The sequence below is a fragment of the Sinohyriopsis cumingii genome, unplaced genomic scaffold (assembly GCF_028554795.1).
Source record: "Sinohyriopsis cumingii isolate HCF-2022 unplaced genomic scaffold, ASM2855479v2 utg001176l, whole genome shotgun sequence".
NCBI lineage: Eukaryota > Metazoa > Mollusca > Bivalvia > Unionida > Unionidae > Sinohyriopsis > Sinohyriopsis cumingii.
This window is the reverse complement of record NW_028315968.1, coordinates 1,595,357-1,616,530: the sequence shown is the minus strand read 5'-3', so window position 1 is coordinate 1,616,530 and position 21,174 is coordinate 1,595,357. Positions and strand designations below refer to the sequence as shown.

The 21,174-nt window shown below is 34.6% G+C and overlaps 2 protein-coding genes across 7 annotated transcripts in view; one reads left to right on the top strand and one right to left on the bottom strand.

Moving 5' to 3' along the window:
- The first annotated feature begins 277 nt into the window (after positions 1 to 277).
- LOC149772763 (uncharacterized) lies at positions 278 to 16,652 on the top strand. Of its 4 annotated transcripts, none has more exons than XM_089947332.1 (5): positions 278 to 418; positions 4,958 to 5,029; positions 8,267 to 8,366; positions 14,818 to 14,952; positions 16,179 to 16,652. In XM_089947332.1, exons 1-5 carry the CDS (start codon positions 377 to 379, stop codon positions 16,634 to 16,636), a joined length of 807 nt encoding a protein of 268 aa, XP_089803458.1. In that variant the 5' UTR covers positions 278 to 376; the 3' UTR covers positions 16,637 to 16,652. The 4 variants fall into 4 exon arrangements, with proteins under 4 accessions (XP_089803458.1, XP_089803457.1, XP_089803460.1 ...); XM_089947331.1 differs by having other exon boundaries at positions 279 to 418; positions 8,264 to 8,366; XM_089947334.1 differs by having other exon boundaries at positions 291 to 409.
- Positions 16,653 to 16,762: 110 nt separating this feature from the next.
- The window catches only part of LOC149772762 (leucine-rich repeat-containing protein 34-like), a 54,446-nt gene continuing 50,034 nt past the window's right edge, over positions 16,763 to 21,174 (bottom strand). For all 3 annotated transcript variants that reach the window (XM_089947327.1, XM_089947330.1, XM_089947329.1), the window contains one exon: positions 16,763 to 20,465. In XM_089947327.1, coding sequence (XP_089803453.1) covers positions 20,235 to 20,465 — 231 coding nt within the window. In that variant the 3' untranslated portion in view covers positions 16,763 to 20,234. The remainder of the gene's footprint in view (positions 20,466 to 21,174) is intronic.

The following is a 21,174-nucleotide window of genomic DNA, read 5'->3' as shown; positions in this document are numbered from 1 at the left end:
CAGCTTAAATCTTATTGAAATCATATATTGAATCACTATAGAAGTAACGGCGTTAGGGAATGCCAACAAAATACAAAGAACAGCAAGCATTAAAAAAAGAAACAGAAAAAAAAATACAAAAGTAATATAGACTTTATATTAGGAAATATGGTTTAGCAGTGTGCGTCATAAATGAATGGAACAATTTATAAATATTCGGTACCAAATAAACTGATTTGTGTGTGTGAGAGAGAGAGAGAGAGAGAGATCACCTTAATCCGCAGCCATATTTCAGCGGTTTTGCATTGACGATATTAGTGTATACCATATCTTTCTCATAACCCTAATTCGTTCATCTGTTGCACCGTAATCCACAGTCGTCTAACACTGATTGGCCATGAGCAAAATACACAAAGGTGCAAATCAAAGGGTAAAGAAGGTTTGCATCATAAACAGTCGTTTATTGAAATCAAAAGTCATTATTGATTAATAGCATGTATCCGTTACAGCAATGCTTTGAATGATTGAGTGATATCGATCTTATTTTGAGGTGGCGCCTATTTTCGTAATTAAAATTGAAACATGGCTCCGAGAAAAATTATATAATAATAATAAGAACAAAAATTAAATAGAATTAATAGTGTAGCATTAATTAATTAATTGACATGGTTTGGAATTGAGATCATGTAATAAGGACAAATTAAAATATTCGCATGCAAAAAGTAAATTCTGTTTAATGGCTGACAGTTTTATTCGTGGAAAAGTAGTGTTGGTAATTAGGCTTAAAAAAGAAATCATTGTATTAACTGAATTTATATTAATACTTCCTCATGTGCCGTTTCTGTCATATATGTTAGTTTTTTAGATTTCAATACTTCGACTTGACTACATGCTCATTTTTTTCCTCATCAACTTTACATTGTCAGAATTGTGCAGTGTTTTTCCAAATTTTGTCATACTGCACAACACTGCCTAAATATAGTATGGTGTATTTATAGGTTACTGCATTTGTATGGAAAAATATGACAAAACGAGTTCATATTTTCCCATACAAATGCAGGAACCTTTTTATTATATGCTCATTTTCTTATTCTTCCTAAGGCATAATTATATAAACAAAATACACTACAAGAAACAACGTAAATAAATGTATGCTGTATTCCAAACTAAATACACAAGCGCAGATTCATCATTACACAAAAACAACATTGTTAATGTGCACATTACTCCACCCAGATAAATTTGAACTTGTTGCACGCTAGACACAAGTTTCGAAAGAAAATGGCATTTTTGTCCAGTTAAAATTGAAATTTGGAGTCATATTGTGAATGAATGCGCATTGCAACAAGTTTTACATTTGATCTGGAATGAATAGATTTTGGTATTTTCATTGATTCTATGAAATTTCGTGATTATGGACTGGATTCTTCTGTGCAAATTGTACATGAAATACATCGGATTGAAGCAGCGCATAGAAGCGTGTTGACATCTGCACGTGTTTGTTCTGTCATTGACTATTTCAAATCAAAATGTGGAAAAATATGAAGTCTTTCAATTGCAATTATCAAAAAGACGCTATTGAATTTAATGTTTATTTCATTTTGAGTGCAGTAAGGATGATGTAAATGCACTTGGAATATAGTCAAAATTTCAGTACAATTTCTAAATGTGTAATCAGGCTTGAAAACTCATGACATGGCTTATGTAATTCGGATTTGCAGAACTAAGAAAGTATATTTTCATCAACCAAAATGTAAAGCGCCTACTACGCGAGTGTACATGATTTGTTTACAAATCAAAAGTATTGGCATCTTTGTCGTTTGTTTGTTTACAATAGAAAGTAGTTCCTTTATGCACATGAATGCAATACGAAGGTGTGCAATATTGTAAAATATTGCACGATTCTGACAATGTAAAGATAATGGAGAAAAATATGAGCATATAATAATAGGAATTACTCTGTAAACAAACAATGTTTGCTCATTCAGTATAAGATTTAACTATTGGTTTATAAAATTTATTTGTCAATGAACTAAACAAGCTGTTTTGTCCATTTGAAATTAGAGATGATAAAAGTTAATGATTTGGACATGTTCATTGAGTAACAAATGAAACTGTCAAACAAGCAAATAAATGAACATGATATTTGCAATGTCAACAACAAACGTGAGACACGCAGTAATTTAAAATACCATTCTGATCATTTAAACAATTATTTAAAAGAAATATTTGCAGCTTTTTGCCAGTAGAATGGTTCAGACTGACCAATGCTCTTGAGTATGTAAAAATTGCAAAGAAAAGCATATTGAGGCCAAGGGCTATCGCGTATCTAACAGAGATGTAGTGTTTTACTAGTCAGTCAAAACACTAAATTTGAGGAGAAAGTGCAACTGAAGAGTTTCAGACTAAATAAGCAAAGATGATGAAAAAGTATTATTTCTGCTGGCTAAATGGATTGTCACACAACAGCTGCTTTGCAGTTTTCCCTGTTTAACTATTTTGATACAGTGTTAGGCTAGTAATAGAAGACACACTGACTGTATAGCTGGGGTCCCTCCAACAGTGAGCGTGCAAGTGACAGGGCATAAACATATACCTTCTTGAGTTGGTAGTAAGAATGATAATAAATATATTTACATTTATGCATCTTGAATTTCCTCAAAATATACTTTGTTAGTTTTGCAAATCCAAATGACATTTCCCATGTCATGGAAACCTGTACACTGTAATTTCTACATTTCCTAATGAAATCACAATCTCCTTACAGCACTGAATTGACTGAATATCCAGTCCATCATAAGCGGAAAAGCAGAATAGAGTTGGATCAACAGATAACAAAATCCATCTATTACAGACCAACTGCAAAAGTTTTTTCAATTCGCGTTGATTCAAAATATGACTTTAAATTTCAAGTTTAACTTTAACAGAATGAGAATATTTTAGAAACTAATGTCGAGCATGTGACAAAATGCAAAGGTCATAGGTCGGTGCAGTGTACACATTGATATTATTACTGTGTATTGATGAATATTTGGTTGTGTATTTGTTTTGAAATACAGCATAAATTCAATTACTTTGTTTCTTGTAGTGTATTCCTTTATTATTATGCCTTAGGTAGGAAAACAAATCCTGCATTTTTAATGGAAAATATGAACTAATTTTTTGGGACTAATACTCAACTCCCAAAGGTCATGCAGTATTTCTCAGAAAACACCTATTCATATTTTCCCATCCCTATATCTGGTTTGTTTCACAAGCCTTTCTAGACCAAAAAGTAGATTCTCCATTTTTTTTCTTTTGATATTACTGGTATGGGACACTAATTGTGTGAGGCACTATTTGGTATGGAATTTTCTTCTCAGGTAGTGTCAAACTGTTGACCACTTGCTAGTGATAATAAATTTATATTGATTGACCTTTGTATATGGAAGATAAGTAAAATCATTCTTCTTTTGATCCATAACATTAAACTCTTCAGAACACTCACTTTTTTAATATTAATCATTGTCAGAACAGAACACCTGTGTATCCATTGGTTTTTGAACTTTTTTTTAAAATTGCTGATGCATCTGTGGAAGGTACCTCACCCCAAAATAAGAATAATGCAAGGAGTTCTTTTTGATATTTTGCATGCTTAAATATTCAGGTCAATAACTGATTAATGGATCTGTATTAGTTCTGGTCTTCATCACGTTTTGCATTGTTATTTTTCAGGGTTATTTTGATACCAATTTTGTACTGAAGTTTGTCATTTTGTTTCATGTATATATCTACTTAGATATACACAGGGTTTACAAGGTATTGCACTTCCAAGTTAAATATGTGTTCAATTAAAGAAAAAAAACATTTCTTCCATTAGCATACCTAATTTTTCATTGGAACACTCCCCATGTACATATGTTGGTCAGCTGTTGCCGATCTCCAAAATAGCTAAAGGCTAGACTTGTCAACAAGACAGGAGGCCAGTGTAACTAATTAACAGTTAGTCCTTATCATTGTAATTATCCTGAGAAAAGGACTACCATAACATTAAACGCTTCAGAACACTCACTTTTTTAATATTAATCATTGTCAGAACAGAACACCTGTGTATCAATTGGTTTTTGAAGGCTACTCTCACATGAGTTGAAAGTGAATTCTGTTGAATGTGAATGTAAACACTTGCAATTGTTTGGCCAGTGAATGATGCCATGTCTTGTTGGAACAGTGTTAGATTAAATTGGTGATGATGCATAAGTTATAAAAGTAATCAAAGCTTTCTCGGCGTGACTAATAAAATTGTCAAATCATTGATATCCTGTCTCAAACAGTGCTCAGGTTAAAACTGTTGATATCTGGTATATGCGGTGCTGTCTGGTGGGGGTAAGGGGAGCTAATGTTAGAGTTACTTCCCTTTGTCTATAAACCTTATAGACTTTTCGAGTGTATGGAATGGCGGCATTCTGGAGGTAGCAGAAGGTGTTTCTAATGTTAATGTAATTTGGTAAGTACTTTCAGAGGAACACAATTTACTATAAAGTTTCTTTTTATTTTTTGAAACTATATTTAACAACCAGTATTTTATTTTGTCTCTATTACTCGGACATTTGACAAAGGAAAGGCCAGTCCTTAACAAATACACATATCAAAAGGATTATTACAGCACAGAGCAGTTGCACATCAAAGGTTGAAAAATAATGAATGTTTATGAAGTTCACCAATAATTTAAGAATCCAGAAAGGAAACTAGCCTTACGGTTGTAGTGTAACATGAAGGGAGTATGAACCTGATAAAAATTTTAAAAATAGAAACCAAAGAACAAAAACAAAATACTGCTTATCTTGTTTGTTCTACTGTTTAGTTTGCAGTTGGACTTGACTTGCAAGCAGGTATATAAGGTAAGAAGCATTGAATCAATGGAGAAGTGGTCCTGGAACTGAGAGATAAATGGTGTTGTCTTTGCATGGCCAGGAAAGTAAATTAAACTTTTTATATTTAGAATCCAGAAGTGGTCAGTAACAGATGTGATAATGCAGGTGAAGTAAAAAATGGAGCTACCAAAGAAGGGGAGGTAAGTCATGTAACTTGTGCTGAAACTTGTATGCCTTTATTTCTCAGAAATATGATGTCCGTTATTATGAGCAAAAATATTGCCTTTTTCACAAACCAGCTTTACCATACATGATTTGCAATTATAATGTTAATTTTGAATGTGAAATATATTGTTGTTATGTGATGTTTGATAGAATGAATTAAATTTGTCAGTGTACCAGGATACTTAGAATCACATTATACCCTGAACTTAATGCAAAGGATGTTTGGGATTCATGATGGTTATAACATTATGTACACCCCAGGGTATCTAATATTCATGTTGGTTATAACATTATGTACACCCCAGGGTATCTGATATTAGCATTAAATGCCTGAGATCTCCAGGTCATCCAGAAATCTACAATGGATGGCCTTGGGACTTCCCTTGCATTTGTATGCTCAAATAATAAGCCCCTGCCATCCCAACTTTTATGAAATGCAACTTGTTAGTCCATCAGTGATACTGAATTTTGTCAATCCAAGGAAGGACTTATTCCAAACACTAAGCTAGGCATCACACACTTTCTTACACTTAGCTACTGTCCTATCCGAACGATAAATTCTGGCAGCTTTAGCACTATTTTGAATCTCATTACAATCTTTGTAAGTTTGCCCTTTAAGCTCAAAATACTTGTACAAATTTACGAATGTAATTTTGTCTAAGTCTCAACATGATTTAGTATCACTCAGATTTTGAGGTCACGTGCACTACTTATTCCGATACATTCGGAAATGGTTAGCGGTATCTGAAATTTGTAGGAATGCTTATAGTATTTCATATTTTCTATTGTAAACCTGACCAGCGTACCTGTAGAGTATTTCATCCAGAACTTAGTTTGGTTCCCAGTCTTACTGTAGTGGGACCATTGTAGCTACTGCCGATATATATGAGTAAGACCAAGTATCCAGCGCTATGAACGATTGTATCTCAAGGACAGAGACCTTTATGTAATCATTTGTAACAATGATCACTTGAATAGTCAAGATAATTCTGGCTACTGGTTTATATATAGTGAAAGATGGTACAGTCCATAAACCAGGCTAGTTTGCATGTAGAGAATTTGCCATTGTAGTGCTGGTAGTGGTTGCGTATATTGTTTGTCTTTAGAGTTAATCCGTATTACTAGGAGGTGAAAAAGTTCTTTGTCTATTAAACCAGCAAGTAAGAATCATTTGAGGGTTTCGATTGATAGTGTTAAAGGCTCGTCATGTTCTTTTTGTGTGTTTTTTTTTACCCCTGATGTCACAGTGAGTACATCCCAGTCATAGAGCAGTCTTATATTCAAGTTGGTGTGACCAGGTTGCACACTTTGTTTATACTGTAGAGTTAATCCCTGTATGCCTTCTTTGAATTAAGCCTTTGACTTTTGTCTCTTAGTAAATGATTCTGTTTCTGGATGAGACTGTGGTTTATTTTTATTTCATTCATTGTTTGATATGCAGTGAACATGTATGGCTTTGTAATATTTTCCTAAAGCCTAGTCAAAACCATCTTTACGGTTGATATTATAACTGAGGACTCATAATGTTAACACCTAGTACCTTAATAACAATGGAAGAACCTCCAAGTAAACCATGAAAAAATTTAATGCTGGAGAAAAGAATTAATAAAACTGGAAGAAGTGAAAAAGAGCCAATCACTTGCAAAATAGTGGTTTAAATGTTGGTAAAACAAATTTAGGGTGCTATAAAGAAAAGGGGTTAATTAGAAATGATTTAATTTGCTAATACACGTCCATGTGATTTTCAGATGTAAATGTAATTTCATGTTTATTGCTAGAAGTATATCTTTTTTTCTGTATAATTTTGTTATAAGATGAATGCATACAGTATTTTAGCAAGAACAGTTAATACAGAATAGACTATATGTACACTGGTTATGGTTATTTTTCTTTAAATTGTTTTGAAACAGGACCTTGGAAATGTCTTTTTGTATTAACCTGTTATGAGGGACCACCTCTCTTGAGAGACCATTTTTTTGGCAGAAGGGTCGGTCTCTCATAACAGGTTTTACTGTATTAACATCGATATGGGTTTTTCTGTTACTGGTATCCAATAATTATAAGGAGAGTTCCAAACTGTCCAAAAATATATGTTCCAAAACTTCCTGACCCATCCTCACCCCATTCATACATGTCTTACATACATCTAGATTCCATTAGGAATCTTGAAAAGGATTCAAGGACCAAAATTCTTAGCAGGAGTCTGGTTGATTTTATAAGGTTACAACCCTAACCTGCTTTTAGCAAGTTGTCTGGTGCAAACTGTGGCATATGTAATCAAAGTATAAACTTGACAAGGTCCACAGACAAAATTGGCATCATAGAGAGATTGGCAGCATAGTACATGGAGTTATGATCTCACCTTTGAGATAGGTAGGTAGGTAGCTAATTGAAGTATTATAAATATATAAGCTAAGATTCAGTAAAACATAATTTCTGATAGTAGCAAAAACTGCATTATTTGATGGCAAATCAGTGTCTATGTTATTTGCAAGTGGACTTGAATTAAAAGTGGGTACATATGGTATATTGAAAATTTGTTCTCAGAGCAATTATTTTGGTGAAACCCAAAGGTAATGGTATAATTTCTGGTATTCTAACAACTGTAGATTCTGGATACAGTAACATTTTGCTTGTTTTGGAATATCATGACATGAAAACTATATTTTTCGTGCATAAATCAGCAATGTTTTGCATGGGATTTGCCACAGGACCTTTAATGAGAGATCATCTGTCTTTAGAGACCACTTTGGTTGGCAGAAGGAATAGTAGCTTGGAATAGTTCATACTACATAGTGAACACTGATTTACTGTGAACAAGCAATGCCAGATGCTATTACAGTATCACAACAATGGCAGGTGGCTGACAGTGATTCTCACAGCTTGCAAACAAGTCTCTCTGAAAAGTACCAGTGACTTGCTCCATATGTAAAAGGATATATTTAACTCTTATTTCCATAGATTTATATTAGTTGAACCGTATCCATATTATAAATTCAACCATTCAAAATCAAAACAAGAAATTTAAGTAATTCTTTGTAAAGATTGTCATTTTGTTTCATTGTTTAAAATTGGACTGTATGAAGCAAACATTGAGCTGATGGATCTGTCAGCCTTTTGATACGTTGGTTGTTCATAGTAAATTGTCATACACTGTACCTTATTTCTCAATTGTTGACTAAAATGTGTTTTTGCATTTTTGTCCTTAGCAGCAGCAGTTACCAGAGGAAGAGAGGTTTGAGCAGGAACTGAGCTGGTGTGTGGAACAACTGGAATTAGGACTAGAGACACAGCGACCTGATTCCAGACAAGGTGATTTAATTGTTAGCTAACCCTGTTATAAGGCTATATACCCAAAGTGTCATGTCCATCTTTAAACTTAATGTGTTTTTCACCATATGCTTTTTTGGTTTCATTTTATATTAACCACATGATCAATTGAAACCCATTGATGATAAAAGCATGAAAGTCTTTACATACATTGTTAATAAAAATAAATGAATATGTTTTCTTGTACAGTAGCAGCCCATTTCACAGAACAAAATCTAATGTATGATTGTTACTTTATAATACATCACCAGACCATGTTCAGTGATTCTTTTCTTTCTTTCATTTGTTTACTTGATTTGTATTTTTCAGTGATGACTAATTATTGAGTTCCTCAAAGGATTCTCCTTAATGTTTTATTTACCATGAAGAAATGTTTTGGTACAGCTTATCGTTGTTAAAAATCCATCATGTTTGCTAAATTTTGTCATAATACAAAGTCAGTGTGACTTTACTACATCTTGTCATAGTCCAAATTCAACCTAATGATTTTACTACATCTTGTCATAGTCCAAATCCATCCTAATGAGTTTGCTACATCTTGTCATTGTACAAATCCATCCTAATGAGTTTGCTACATCTTGTCATTGTACAAATCTATCCTAATGAGTTTGCTACATCTTGTCATTATACAAATCCATCCTAATGAGTTTGCTACATCTTGTCATTATACAAATCCATCCTAATGAGTTTGCTACATCTTGTCATTGTACAAATCCATCCTAATGAGTTTGCTACATCTTGTCATTGTACAAATCCATCCTAATGAGTTTGCTACATCTTGTCATTGTACAAATCCATCCTAATGAGTTTGCTACATCTTGTCATTGTACAAATCCATCCTAATGAGTTTGCTACATCTTGTCATTGTACAAATCCATCCTAATGAATTTGCTACATCTTGTCACAGTCCAAATCCATCCTAATGAGTTTGCTACATCTTGTCATTGTACAATTCCATCCTAATGAGTTTGCTACATCTTGTCATAGTCCAAATCCATCCTAATGAGTTTGCTACATCTTGTCATTGTACAAATCCATCCTAATGAGTTTGCTACATCTTGTCATTGTACAGATCCATCCTAATGAGTTTGCTACATCTTGTCATTGTACAAATCCATCCTAATGAGTTTGCTATATCTTGTCATAGTCCAAATCCATCCTAATGAGTTTGCTACATCTTGTCATTGTACAAATCCATCCTAATGAGTTTGCTACATCTTGTCATTGTACAAATCCATCCTAATGAGTTTGCTACATCTTGTCATTGTACAAATCCATCCTAATGAGTTTGCTACATCTTGTCATTGTACAAATCTATCCTAATGAGTTTGCTACATCTTGTCATAGTCCAAATCCATCCTAATGAGTTTGCTACATCTTGTCATTGTACAAATCCATCCTAATGAGTTTGCTACATCTTGTCATTGTACAAATCCATCCTAATGAGTTTGCTACATCTTGTCATTGTACAAATCTATCCTAATGAGTTTGCTACATCTTGTCATTGTACAAATCCATCCTAATGAGTCTGCTACATCTTGTCATTGTACAAATCTATCCTAATGAGTTTGCTACATCTTGTCATAGTCCAAATCCATCCTAATGAGTTTGCTACATCTTGTCATTGTACAAATCCATCCTAATGAGTTTGCTACATCTTGTCATTGTACAAATCCATCCTAATGAGTTTGCTACATCTTGTCATTGTACAAATCCATCCTAATGAGTCTGCTACATCTTGTCATTGTACAAATCTATCCTAATGAGTTTGCTACATCTTGTCATTGTACAAATCCATCCTAATGAGTTTGCTACATCTTGTCATAGTCCAAATCCATCCTAATGAGTTTGCTACATCTTGTCATTGAAACAATTCCATCCTAATGAGTTTGCTATGGTTTGTCATAGTACAAATCCATCATGAGTTTACTACAGCTTGTCATAGTACAAATCCATCATGAGTTTGCTTCAGCTTGTCATGGTACAAATCATTCTTGAGTTTACTACAGCTTGTCATAGTACAAATCCATCATGAGTTTGCTTCAGCTTGTCATGGTACAAATCATGATGAGTTTGCTTCAGCTTGTCACAGTACAAATCATTCTTGAGTTTACTACAGCTTGTCATAGTACAAATCCATCTTGAGTTTACTACATCTTGTCATAGTACAAATCCATAATGAGTTGGCTATGGTTTGTCATAATACAAATCCATCATGAGTTTACTACAGCTTGTCATAGTACAAGTCCATCATGAGTTTGCTTCAGCTTGTCACAGTACAAATCCATCTTGAGTTTACTGCAGCTTGTCATAGTACAAATCCTTTATGAGTTTGCTTCAGCATGTCACAGTACAAATCCATCATGAGTTTGCTTCAGCTTGTCACAGTACAAACCATGATGAATTTGCTACAGCTTGTCATAGTACAAATCCATCTTGAGTTTACTACAGCTTGTCATAGTACAAATCCATCATGAGTTTGCTTCAGCTTGTCACAGCACAAATCCATCTTGAGTTTACTGCACCTTTCACTGTACAAATCCATCTTGAGTTTACTGCAGCTTGTCATAGTACAAATCCTTTATGAGTTTGCTTCAGCATGTCACAGTACAAATCCATCATGAGTTTGCTTCAGCTTGTCACAGTACAAACCATGATGAATTTGCTACAGCTTGTCGTAGTACAAATCCATCTTGAGTTTACTACAGCTTGTCATTGTACAAATCCATCATGAGTTTGCTTCAGCTTGTCATAGTACAAATCCATCTTGAGTTTACTGCAGCTTGTCATAGTACAAATCATAATGAGTTTACTACAGCTTGTCATAGTACAAATCCTTTATGAGTTTGCTACAGCTTGTCATAGTACAAATCCATCGTGAGTTTACTACAGCTTGTCATTGTACAAATCCATCTTGAGTTTGCTTCAGCTTGTCATAGTACAAATCCATCTTGAGTTTACTACAGCTTGTCATAGCACAAATCCATAATGAGTTTGCTATGGTTTGTCATAGTACAAATCCATCTTGAGTTTACTACAGCTTGTCATAGTACAAATCCATCATGAGTTTGCTTCAGCTTGTCAATATATTTCTTAGCCTAGGAGATGCCAGACTGAAACTTGGATTGTTGTTGAGGATATGACTTAAAAAGGTCCGGGTACTTGTTCCACTTTTTTTGTTTGAGATCAATCACCACAGTGAAGTTATTGGGCATAATGAGAACTTTGTTCTTGTATAGGTTTGCCAGCCACCAATGACAGACTTCACAAAACCAGATTTATCTGGTGATGTGGACATATTAACAATGATTCTAAGTGAGCCACATTCCCATGTCCCATGTCAGTCTGAGAAGGTATGTGACTTGCTTGCCCCATGTTTGCATACATAGTGATCATTGTCAGAAGTCTGATGGGAATGGGCGGGAGACTTCAGTTTAGATATGTCAGGTGGAGATTTGCTTATTGAAGTAAGAGCTAGTAACAATGAGGGAACTTGAATGCCAGTATTTTCATGTATAGAGGAAGGTAGAGAAGTCTCTGTTTGCAAAGTTGGAGAAGAATGTTGATGATAGTGGCCCACCACCCTTGCAACACTTATGAGTTGGAACCCATTACTTCTAACATGTCGCTAAGGAGTCTCTTGGATGCCAGAGGCTTGAGGCAGGTGAAGAAACATCTCTAGAAAACTGAGGACCCAAAATGGACATCATATGCCAGAAGGGTTTCAAATACCATGTGGTAAGATAGACTGTGAGTCATTCGTAGGAAATGTCTATTTATGAAGAGCTTGGAAGTACGTGTAATCAAATTGTGGCATTGGCCCATTATGATCAGAGTTAATATGGGCAAGCCCGTCACGGAGTAGCATGACCATCTAGGCTGGCATGACAGTGTCCAGTTCTTGAGGTTGAGATGGTGTATGGGATGTTAGATCCATGTATCAAGTCCAGAATTTTGATATGCTTGTTGCTTCTCTCTGTCTCACTGCCCATGTGTAGTTAGATGTATTTGTCCCTCACTTTATGTTTGACTTCTGTCGATAATATGCTAGTCCGACAAGTAGTCACGGTGTGACAACCAGAGAAACTACGCATGTTGAGTGGTTGTCCAACTGTTCTAGTCGATGGCCCAAATCTGCAAGACAAAAAACAGCGAAGACCCCCTATACACATATTATAAAGAGGGTCCTGCAGTGTGAGTAAGTGAGTATCTATGATTTGCTGTTGTTGTAGATTTTAATGCCATTTTTCAGCACAAGATAGGCTTTACATGGCAGCCATTATTGTTGGTGGAAGAACCCGGGAAAGCCCCAGAAAGAACCACCGACTCACGAGAAGCTACTGGAAGGCTTTCTCACATACCCATATTGGCCGAACCCAAGACTAGAACCCACGCAGACAGAGGTGAGATGGCAATGATCCGTAACGGAGAGTGCTTTAGACCACTCGGCCATTGAGGACCCCCGAGTATCCATGCAGTTTATCACAAAGATAACTACCTATAAAGGGGCACATGTGACCTGTACATATAGATTAGAGAACAGCTATGAATATTTAGAAAGTGGATGCTAAATAAACAATTCTAGCCAAAATAACCCGTGGGTGTGTGAATTTGGCTATTTATACAGAAGAATCACTGGAGTGTCTCCTATAGTAGTTACATGTATGAACAGGAAGGCATAATTTCAATTCTAGTTACAACTTACCCATAATAAGGCCAATGAATTGCCTATATAGATAAACATTACTCAGTGTCACCTGTAGTAACATGAATGAGCATGACATGACTGAGAGATCCATGCATAGAAAGCTTACCTGTACGTTTCTGAACGGAGTGGAAGCAATACAGTAATATAGAATAGTTTCAATATTACAAACAATAAAACGACACATAAAGGAACTGAAGCATCCATTTTAGGTACTTACAAAGTAGGTGCCACAGATATCCATTAGGAGACAATTTTACATGTAGGAAAAGGTTCAGTGATATTCTAATCAGGTAAAATCAATAAAGTTTCACATATATATCTATGAATTAGTGCTAGCAGATGACCTAATAAGGGCAGGTAAGAGTCAATATATATTTCAGATCAATTCACAATGCTACCTGTATGAATGCTTAATGATTCATGTCAGTTCAGTGCACCTGGCTTTGAACACAGGGTGTGGTGCCAAGCTATACCATATGTTTTACCTGGAATTTAGTGATAGCAGACAAGCTAATAAAGGAATGAAATGTCCATGCATAATATAATTTTATAATACTACCTGTTGCAAGGCTCAAGGATGGCCTGTACAAGTAAAATCATTGAATCTAGGCGCCTGGATGCTAAGTTAGCCTTGGTATAAAAAACACCTGTATGTACCCATTTTTAATTGAAGTACACATATACTTAGAGGTTTCTACAAACACTAGAGACTTGCATGAACATAATATAATTATAGCCATACTTAATGTAAAGTTGCATAGGCTACCCTTCAAGTACCTAAATGTGTGATGAGGACAGAGTGTTAGAAAATTGTAAAGGCAGAACTTTGTTGGCATAGGAAGAGAAAAAAATTGGAAATATTGAATGAGTATACTTGTCTTAGAAGTGAAAAGACTCCTCCAATTTGTAATGGTATTTCTTCCAATTAGATTCTGGTTTTTGCAAGGTCTCTTGTAATGAGAGCATGCTTCTTGGCACAAGCGGAAGTAGTAAGTGGGGTATTCTTGGGATTTGGTGCCAATTCCTGTACCAAGGGGAGATCACTGCCTGACTGTTGCCTAGGTGACTGTATAGATAACTTTTAGCTTTTTAGCTTAACATTTTTTCCCTCGGAGGGCTGGATTTGCGAGGTAGTAGTAAGTATTATGATGGAGTAACGTATTTAAAGAAGAAACAAGGTTCATGCAGATTGAGACAAGATTTAATATTTTATCTAGCCCAGGATGCATGACCCATTAAAATTTCCATGCCTTTTATTTCATTTTAATTTGTACAGGCAATCTGAGGTCAACTTAATCTCAATATTCTTTTTATGACTGCGCTTAAGAAAAATGGTTTTACTGCCTTGACCAAGGAATTTTACATTGTGGTGGCTTAGAATGATTTTTCTGATGGAAATGATGAAAACCACAATGAACCATAACAAACCACACTACCTAGAGGAAAAAAAACCTCTGGCTTGATAGTCACAGATATAAATATTTAAAGAAATTCCCTTTTTGTCAACACCTCAGCTTTTATTTAACTTGAAAATAAGAAGCTTTATCATTGACTTTATTCTAGATTGTTTACAAGTGTACACACATGCACATGGACTCCAAAGTGATCACAATGTAAAACATTTGCCAAGATGAGTTCGACCTTAAATGTGATTATACAGTATACTGTAGTTATTATACATTTGAAACAAAGTGCCATTTTTTTCTTCTTTTGCTTTCTTTACAGCAACGGAGGCAGTGAAGATCTTGAGAATACTAACAAACCCCAAAGCACCATTGGTCAAGAAAAGGCAAGCTATGAGAAATACATTTGGGGATTACAGAAGCAAGATGAAAGTTCAGGAGCAGAAAAGTGCTGCAAGTGAGCATAAAAAAGCAATTATTATATGAAACCTACAAGAAGCCACAGTGGCTCAGTGGTTGAAATCCTACTATTGCATCAGCCTGGGTTAACTACTATAATGAGTCCCTGAGCAATGAACCTTCATTTTGACCTGACACTAAATAACCTATTTCTGTTGTTGTTATAATAATAGCAATACATTGTATAGTTTGGTATTAATATCTCTTTTTTCCATTCTGCAGAAACCTTATGGGAGTGACTTATAATTATTTGCATTTACTTACAAATTATGACTACCTCAGTCTTTTTTTCCCATTGTCAAGTCTTTGACAGCATTATTATCACCATTTTCTTTTACTTAAATAATTCAGATCAGTGAAAAAAGTTATAATGAATAGATACAAGTCTGAGTTGGCAATTTTGCATCAACTGCCCCTTAACTTATTTTGTATACTTTTTTAAAATGTTCTTTTTGTTTCATAAGCAGCACATGCAAAAAGTAGTTGTCCTGGATAGGCCAAATTTGTCTGGAGACGAGCAGTGGCCTGACATGTTATCATTTCCAGTGAAACTTAACATCAGTTGATAAATGTTATTTTTTATACATGCTTTTCATTTGCGCAACAGTTTCATCCTTTGAAAAACTATTTGAATGAAAACCAGTTACATTTGTTTCTAGAATATTGCCAACAGAAGATGAAGCTGCTGGCTGTCATTAATCAACATAAATTAAAATATATCTACAGTTCATGGCAAACCAGATTACTGTCATTTTTTGTTTAGCAAAAGTATGTTGAAATATTTCTATCTAAATATATCTAAATATATATTTATAAAGGAATGTAAAATGTAGCAATTCTTTTTTGATCATTTCAACAAGCAGTTTAATCATTTTACAAGAGTTTCATTAATTGACGGTGATGTATTAGCATGCACACCTGTGTACAAGAATTTTATTGATTGGCTGTGATGTATTAGCATGTACATCTGTGTAACCAGGAAATCGAGAAAGCAGAATGTCAGAGCAGTAAATGAATTACTTATTTAAAAAACATTGGACAATGATGCGCTGCAGGCTCTGTTGCCATCATTGCCATTAAAAGATCTTAAAAACAGATCTATATAGACAAAAACAGAAATACATACACAGCAGATGCACTAAGACAAATTTAGCCATGCGACAAACTGTTTTTCTTGTACAATGTCCCATTATGAAATCTGTAAGTTGAATACTTCCTTTTAAGGTGTAATGAAAGTGAAGATGGCATCAGGATTCAATCAGTCAACTGTCAAGACTCGGTTAGTTAGGAGGAGTTTACATGCTGTTACAAGGGACAAAGATTTGATTTCAGAGACAACAATTTTACAAAAAGGAGACGCAAGATATGCTGACAGAGATTCTGCTGATTCTGACCAAGGAGGCACCAGCAACTCCAACCATGTCAATGCTGAAATACTCGACTCAGGCAAAGCGAGCTCATGCAATTCAAACCATGTCAGTGCTAAAATGCTGGACATGGGAATCTCCAAAAAAGAATTAAGATTTGGATTTGATGTGATGGGTGGAGATGGTCACAGTATTGTTCCTATCACTGGTACTGATAATCCAGGACATGAGTGTACTGTTACCGATTTCTTCAAATTTAAAAAAAGTGATAATTCTTTTCGATTTGGATTTTCTTTACATGATGGTAATGCATGATAAAATGTTAAAAGAATTTTTTCCTCTATTTTTTCTTACAATTTTGCTAATGAAGTACACTGAGATCTGCATACTCTTCCCTGTATCTATAGTACATTAACGATTTAAATACACAACTAAAACATATTGAGAATAAGCATAATTTATTTTAAATATTTAAGTGTTATCTCATTTCAATCTTCAGCATATGTACATGATACATCTATACCATATACCTCATTAGAAAACTAGCAAGTTCTGTGAAGTTTTGCTCCCCCTCAAAAAAAGTGATAAACTGTCAAAACCAGGCTTTGAAACTTTTGACAGAGCTGTAGACTTACTGGACAAACATTAATGCAAATAAAGAGGTTAAAATATTATGACCTTGACCTTGAAGATGAAATCTTGAATGCAAAACATAATATGCTATTAAACAGACAAAAATAAGTGTGTAATGGTCCATCCCTTAACATCCAACAACTTTAAAGATAAAAATCAGAAATAAAAGAAACCGTGAAAAAAAATCCAATGACCTTTCGAAAATTACACCCTAAATATGGAATGCAATACTTCTAGTGCCAATATACAAAAGTGCAACGAATTTCATTAATATATTTTATACGGCTCATAATCAATGGTTTATGTTAGATAGGTGAGAGCAGAAGGAAAAAGTGCAACCTAAATTATTGGCCTATGACCTTGACCTTAAATATAGGATCCCTGATGTGGTACGTGACAAATATATCAAGTTTCATCCCTTAATCTCCAATGTTGCTGAAGTTATGGAAAGGAGGGTATGAAGAAAACCTTAATATATTAATCCTCAACTTTGACACTAGCTAATGATGATGTCCATGTATGCCAAGTTCCATATCTTTGTCTCAGACGAGTGTTCAGTTTATACAGAAGACAGGAATATCCTGACCCGTGAGAACTATGCAAAAAAAATAAAAAATTTATATTGTGGTGCACAAAACAGTTTCTAATGATTCTGTACAAGTATACCAAGTTTCATCTCTACAGCTGAAAGGATTTTAAAACTAGAGTGCAGAAAGGAGACTGTGATGGAAAACTAAATATTAACTTGATCTTGGTATAACCACAATTATTGTTCTTGTTCTTGTTGTAGGGTTTAATGCCATTTTTCAGCACACGATAGGCTATACATGGCGGCCAGTATTAATGGTGGAGGAAGAACCGGGAAAACCACGGGAAGAACCACCGACCCTCGAGAAGCTACTGGCAAGCTTTCTCATAAACCCACATTGGCCGAATCCGAGACTCGAACCTACGCAGACAGAGGTGAGATGGCAGTGATCCGTAATGGATAGCGCTTTAGACCACTCGGCCACTCAGGGCCCCCCCACAATTATTGTGCACAACACATCTTTCAATGATAACATATATTAAGTACACCATGTTGCATCCCCTATACAGCTGTAATGTAATGGAGTAGAATGTAAAGTGATGTAAAACCTAAAATACTGAGGTGACCTTCCTTTTAAGGTAGGATTCAGTGTGGTACTTGAAATACTGCGGTGACCTTCACTTTAAGATGGGATTCAGTGTGGTACTTGCACATCTTATAATGAGGATGTATAAATATGCATAAATTTAAAGCAGTGGAAAATAAATGGAACATATAAATAAAATCTTAAAATGTTGAACCATGACCTTCATCTTTAAGGTATTATTCCCAATGTTGTTTATGACACGCCTTCTGATGAAAATGCAATACATGCCCAAAGTTTTATCCCTGAATATTAAATGGCTTTATAGGCATAGTGCAGAAATGTATGTGGGGGAAACTTGTAATATTTAGCTGTTACTTTGACCTAAAAGATAAGACACCCAATGCGGTTTGCAAACACCTTTTAATGATGATGTATAAGTATCCAAAGTAGTGTTCCTTAATCTGAAATGGCAGTTTAAAGTTATCAAGAGGATAATAAAGTGTGAGGGAATATAATGAGCAGTGACCTTATAGAAAAGACCCCCAATGTCATACATGACACACCTTTGAATGATGATGGGTGATTACAACACATTTTTTTCCCTTAATCTTGAATGGCTTGAAAGTTGTAGAGTAATGATAAGTGGTGAGAGGAAGGATGGACAGAAATCTGGATCTCATCTCCTTTCCTTGCAAAAAGGCAGGAGACATGACATGCAAACACTGAAATAGGCATAAACTAAAATCAACTTAAATCATTCAGATATGCTTTTTTAATATGACGGGTAGGTAAAGATGGCTAGAATATATATGCATAAATAAACTTCTCTTTTATTAATTACCTCTTGTAAAAAAGAACAATAATTTATAAATGGAATGTACATATATCGGCAAAAGTGTAATGTATATTATATTTCACCAGCATGGTTAATTTGCAGGATGTAATGACTAAGCAATCATTTAACAGATTGAAAAATCAGGTGTGCATCATTTCGGAGTCACTGGAAGATTTACATACAAAGACAAACACAACATGCATGTATATATTACGCTCGCAATCTCAATATTCTATAAAGAAATAAACTCTTCTTCAATTGTATATTATTGGAAATTCACATCACTTAACATTTACCTAGCATGCCAATTGGAAATTTATATTTTCACACTATAACTTTAAAAACCTGGCTTGTGGGCTTCATGTATCATACAGAACATTTATAACTCCGTTTTACAGCAGTTGTATAGTTATCCAGTAGATTACATTGCCTTGTTTTGTAGTACAAGCAGACCTGCCAACTAAATGAAAACTGGATCAGGGACAGGGTTTCATGCGGTGTTTTTGAGGTAGCGACTGACTTTTCAAAATTACAAGTCCCACTATCAATTATAATAAACCAAAGACAGAGAAAACCAAACACTTCAAATTAACTTCAAATTCGTGGCTGTTAGTACCAGAAATGAATATCCACCATGCAGATTTGACTGAAAATAATTGAAAATTACTGACCAAACATGAGATGTGCTAAAAATATGTGGTTTTGCTATGAAATATTTTTCTTTCTTTAAACATGTAAATCTGGGACAGTTGGCAGGTCTGTCTAAAGAATTCTTTGGTACAAAGATGTGCCAGTTTTAATGCACTGACTTGAAAGTCTGGTATATTTGTCATGGTAATTCATCTTCTCGAAGGTTTTTGTTACAAAATACAAGTCTGAAAACATTTAGTTCAGTTACAGCACATACTCAATTATACATGGAATACAACTGCAGACACCCTTGACTCTGAAGAGCCTGTACATAATTGGTGGCAGATCAGGGTTTATTTTGTTTGTAATATGGACCACTACTAACAATCTGCATAGACCCAGATTTGCTAGTGCATTTTTCAATGGCAGATGGGGTTTTTTAGTTTGCAGTTGGACTTGTAAACATGTATATATGATAAATCTGTGTGAAAATTCTGCTCTTTGATTTCGGCATTGTCGTAAAGAAATTACACAATTTAAACTACATTCACGAAAGAGAATATCTTGCTTGTATTCATATGGAAGTCCAGCTCATATATATATTTTTGTTCTAGAATTTCAACAGATTTATCTCCTTAAAATGAATATGTGCAGTTTTATCTCATAATATATGAAGGCTTAGAAATATTCAATGTGATATTTATGACATAAACATTTTTGGATCTTTGAACATCCTAACATCCGAACCACGAGGATTGTCTCCCCTTTCCTGCCAGCCAGGAATGTCATCCCCATAGTTTGGAGCCCAGTAGTAATGCCTTTGAGGTGCAGTTGTCAGTTCAGACAGGTATGTAACTCCATCTACCTCGTAGGGTTGAACATCAGTGCTCAATTTCTTTATCCTGCCTGTCTTCAAGAGGCTTGCAAAGGCCTGGAAAGTAGAGATCAAACACCATGTACTGCAAACAGTAGAAACGGCTTCTTGTTCATATTTAATTTGATATCTTTAAAGAGCAAAATACAAATTTAACAAATTTATTTCATAAAGAAATTGAATGCTGCAATTTTCTAAAATGAAAAGTTGGTTATGGTTTCTGATGAAAGACCTGATTATATTTTACAATGGTTTAATACATTTACCTAAATCATATTTTTGTCACGTGTGAATTTGTTTTAGCAAACAATTGTGGATGTTATGGTGTAGAAAACTTTAGTTGCAACAAAGTTCAAGACATAATGTAACCTATCTTTAAACTGAAAATGTTTTCCATTTATTTAGAAAATTTTCTTGTCAAAAATGTTATTATAATTAATACTTTTCCAAGTTCAATACAAAGTAACATATAATTAGGACATGGAAAACTGCCAAAATTGGTATAAAAGACTAAAAATCATTAATATCAATCCATTTTTTCAGTAGGGGATCAATCTTCATAGATTGATTGGTTCTTTGAACCAGTGATTGACACATCTAAGTACAATGAAACCAAGTATAAAGGTAAGCATATATCACTGAACTATGATATACTGGTAACAGTGACCTTCTATTCATTGATGGCTGCAGTACTTATTATTATGCAATTACTTACCAAGTTATGTGACTTCATAAACAAAAGTGCCTTAGAACTGTGAGTGGATAC

What these genes read in the sequence shown, in the direction of transcription:
- LOC149772763 (XM_089947331.1), top strand. Translation starts at nt 377, where the DNA reads ATGAGCAAAATACACAAAGGTGCAAATCAAAGGGTAAAGAAG. An exon ending in CAAATCAAAGGGTAAAGAAG is followed by an intron (nt 419 to 4,957) that starts GTTTGCATCATA and finishes TTTTATATTTAG; the next exon opens with AATCCAGAAGTGGTCAGTAA. An exon ending in GGAGCAGAAAAGTGCTGCAA is followed by an intron (nt 14,953 to 16,178) that starts GTGAGCATAAAA and finishes CTTCCTTTTAAG; the next exon opens with GTGTAATGAAAGTGAAGATG.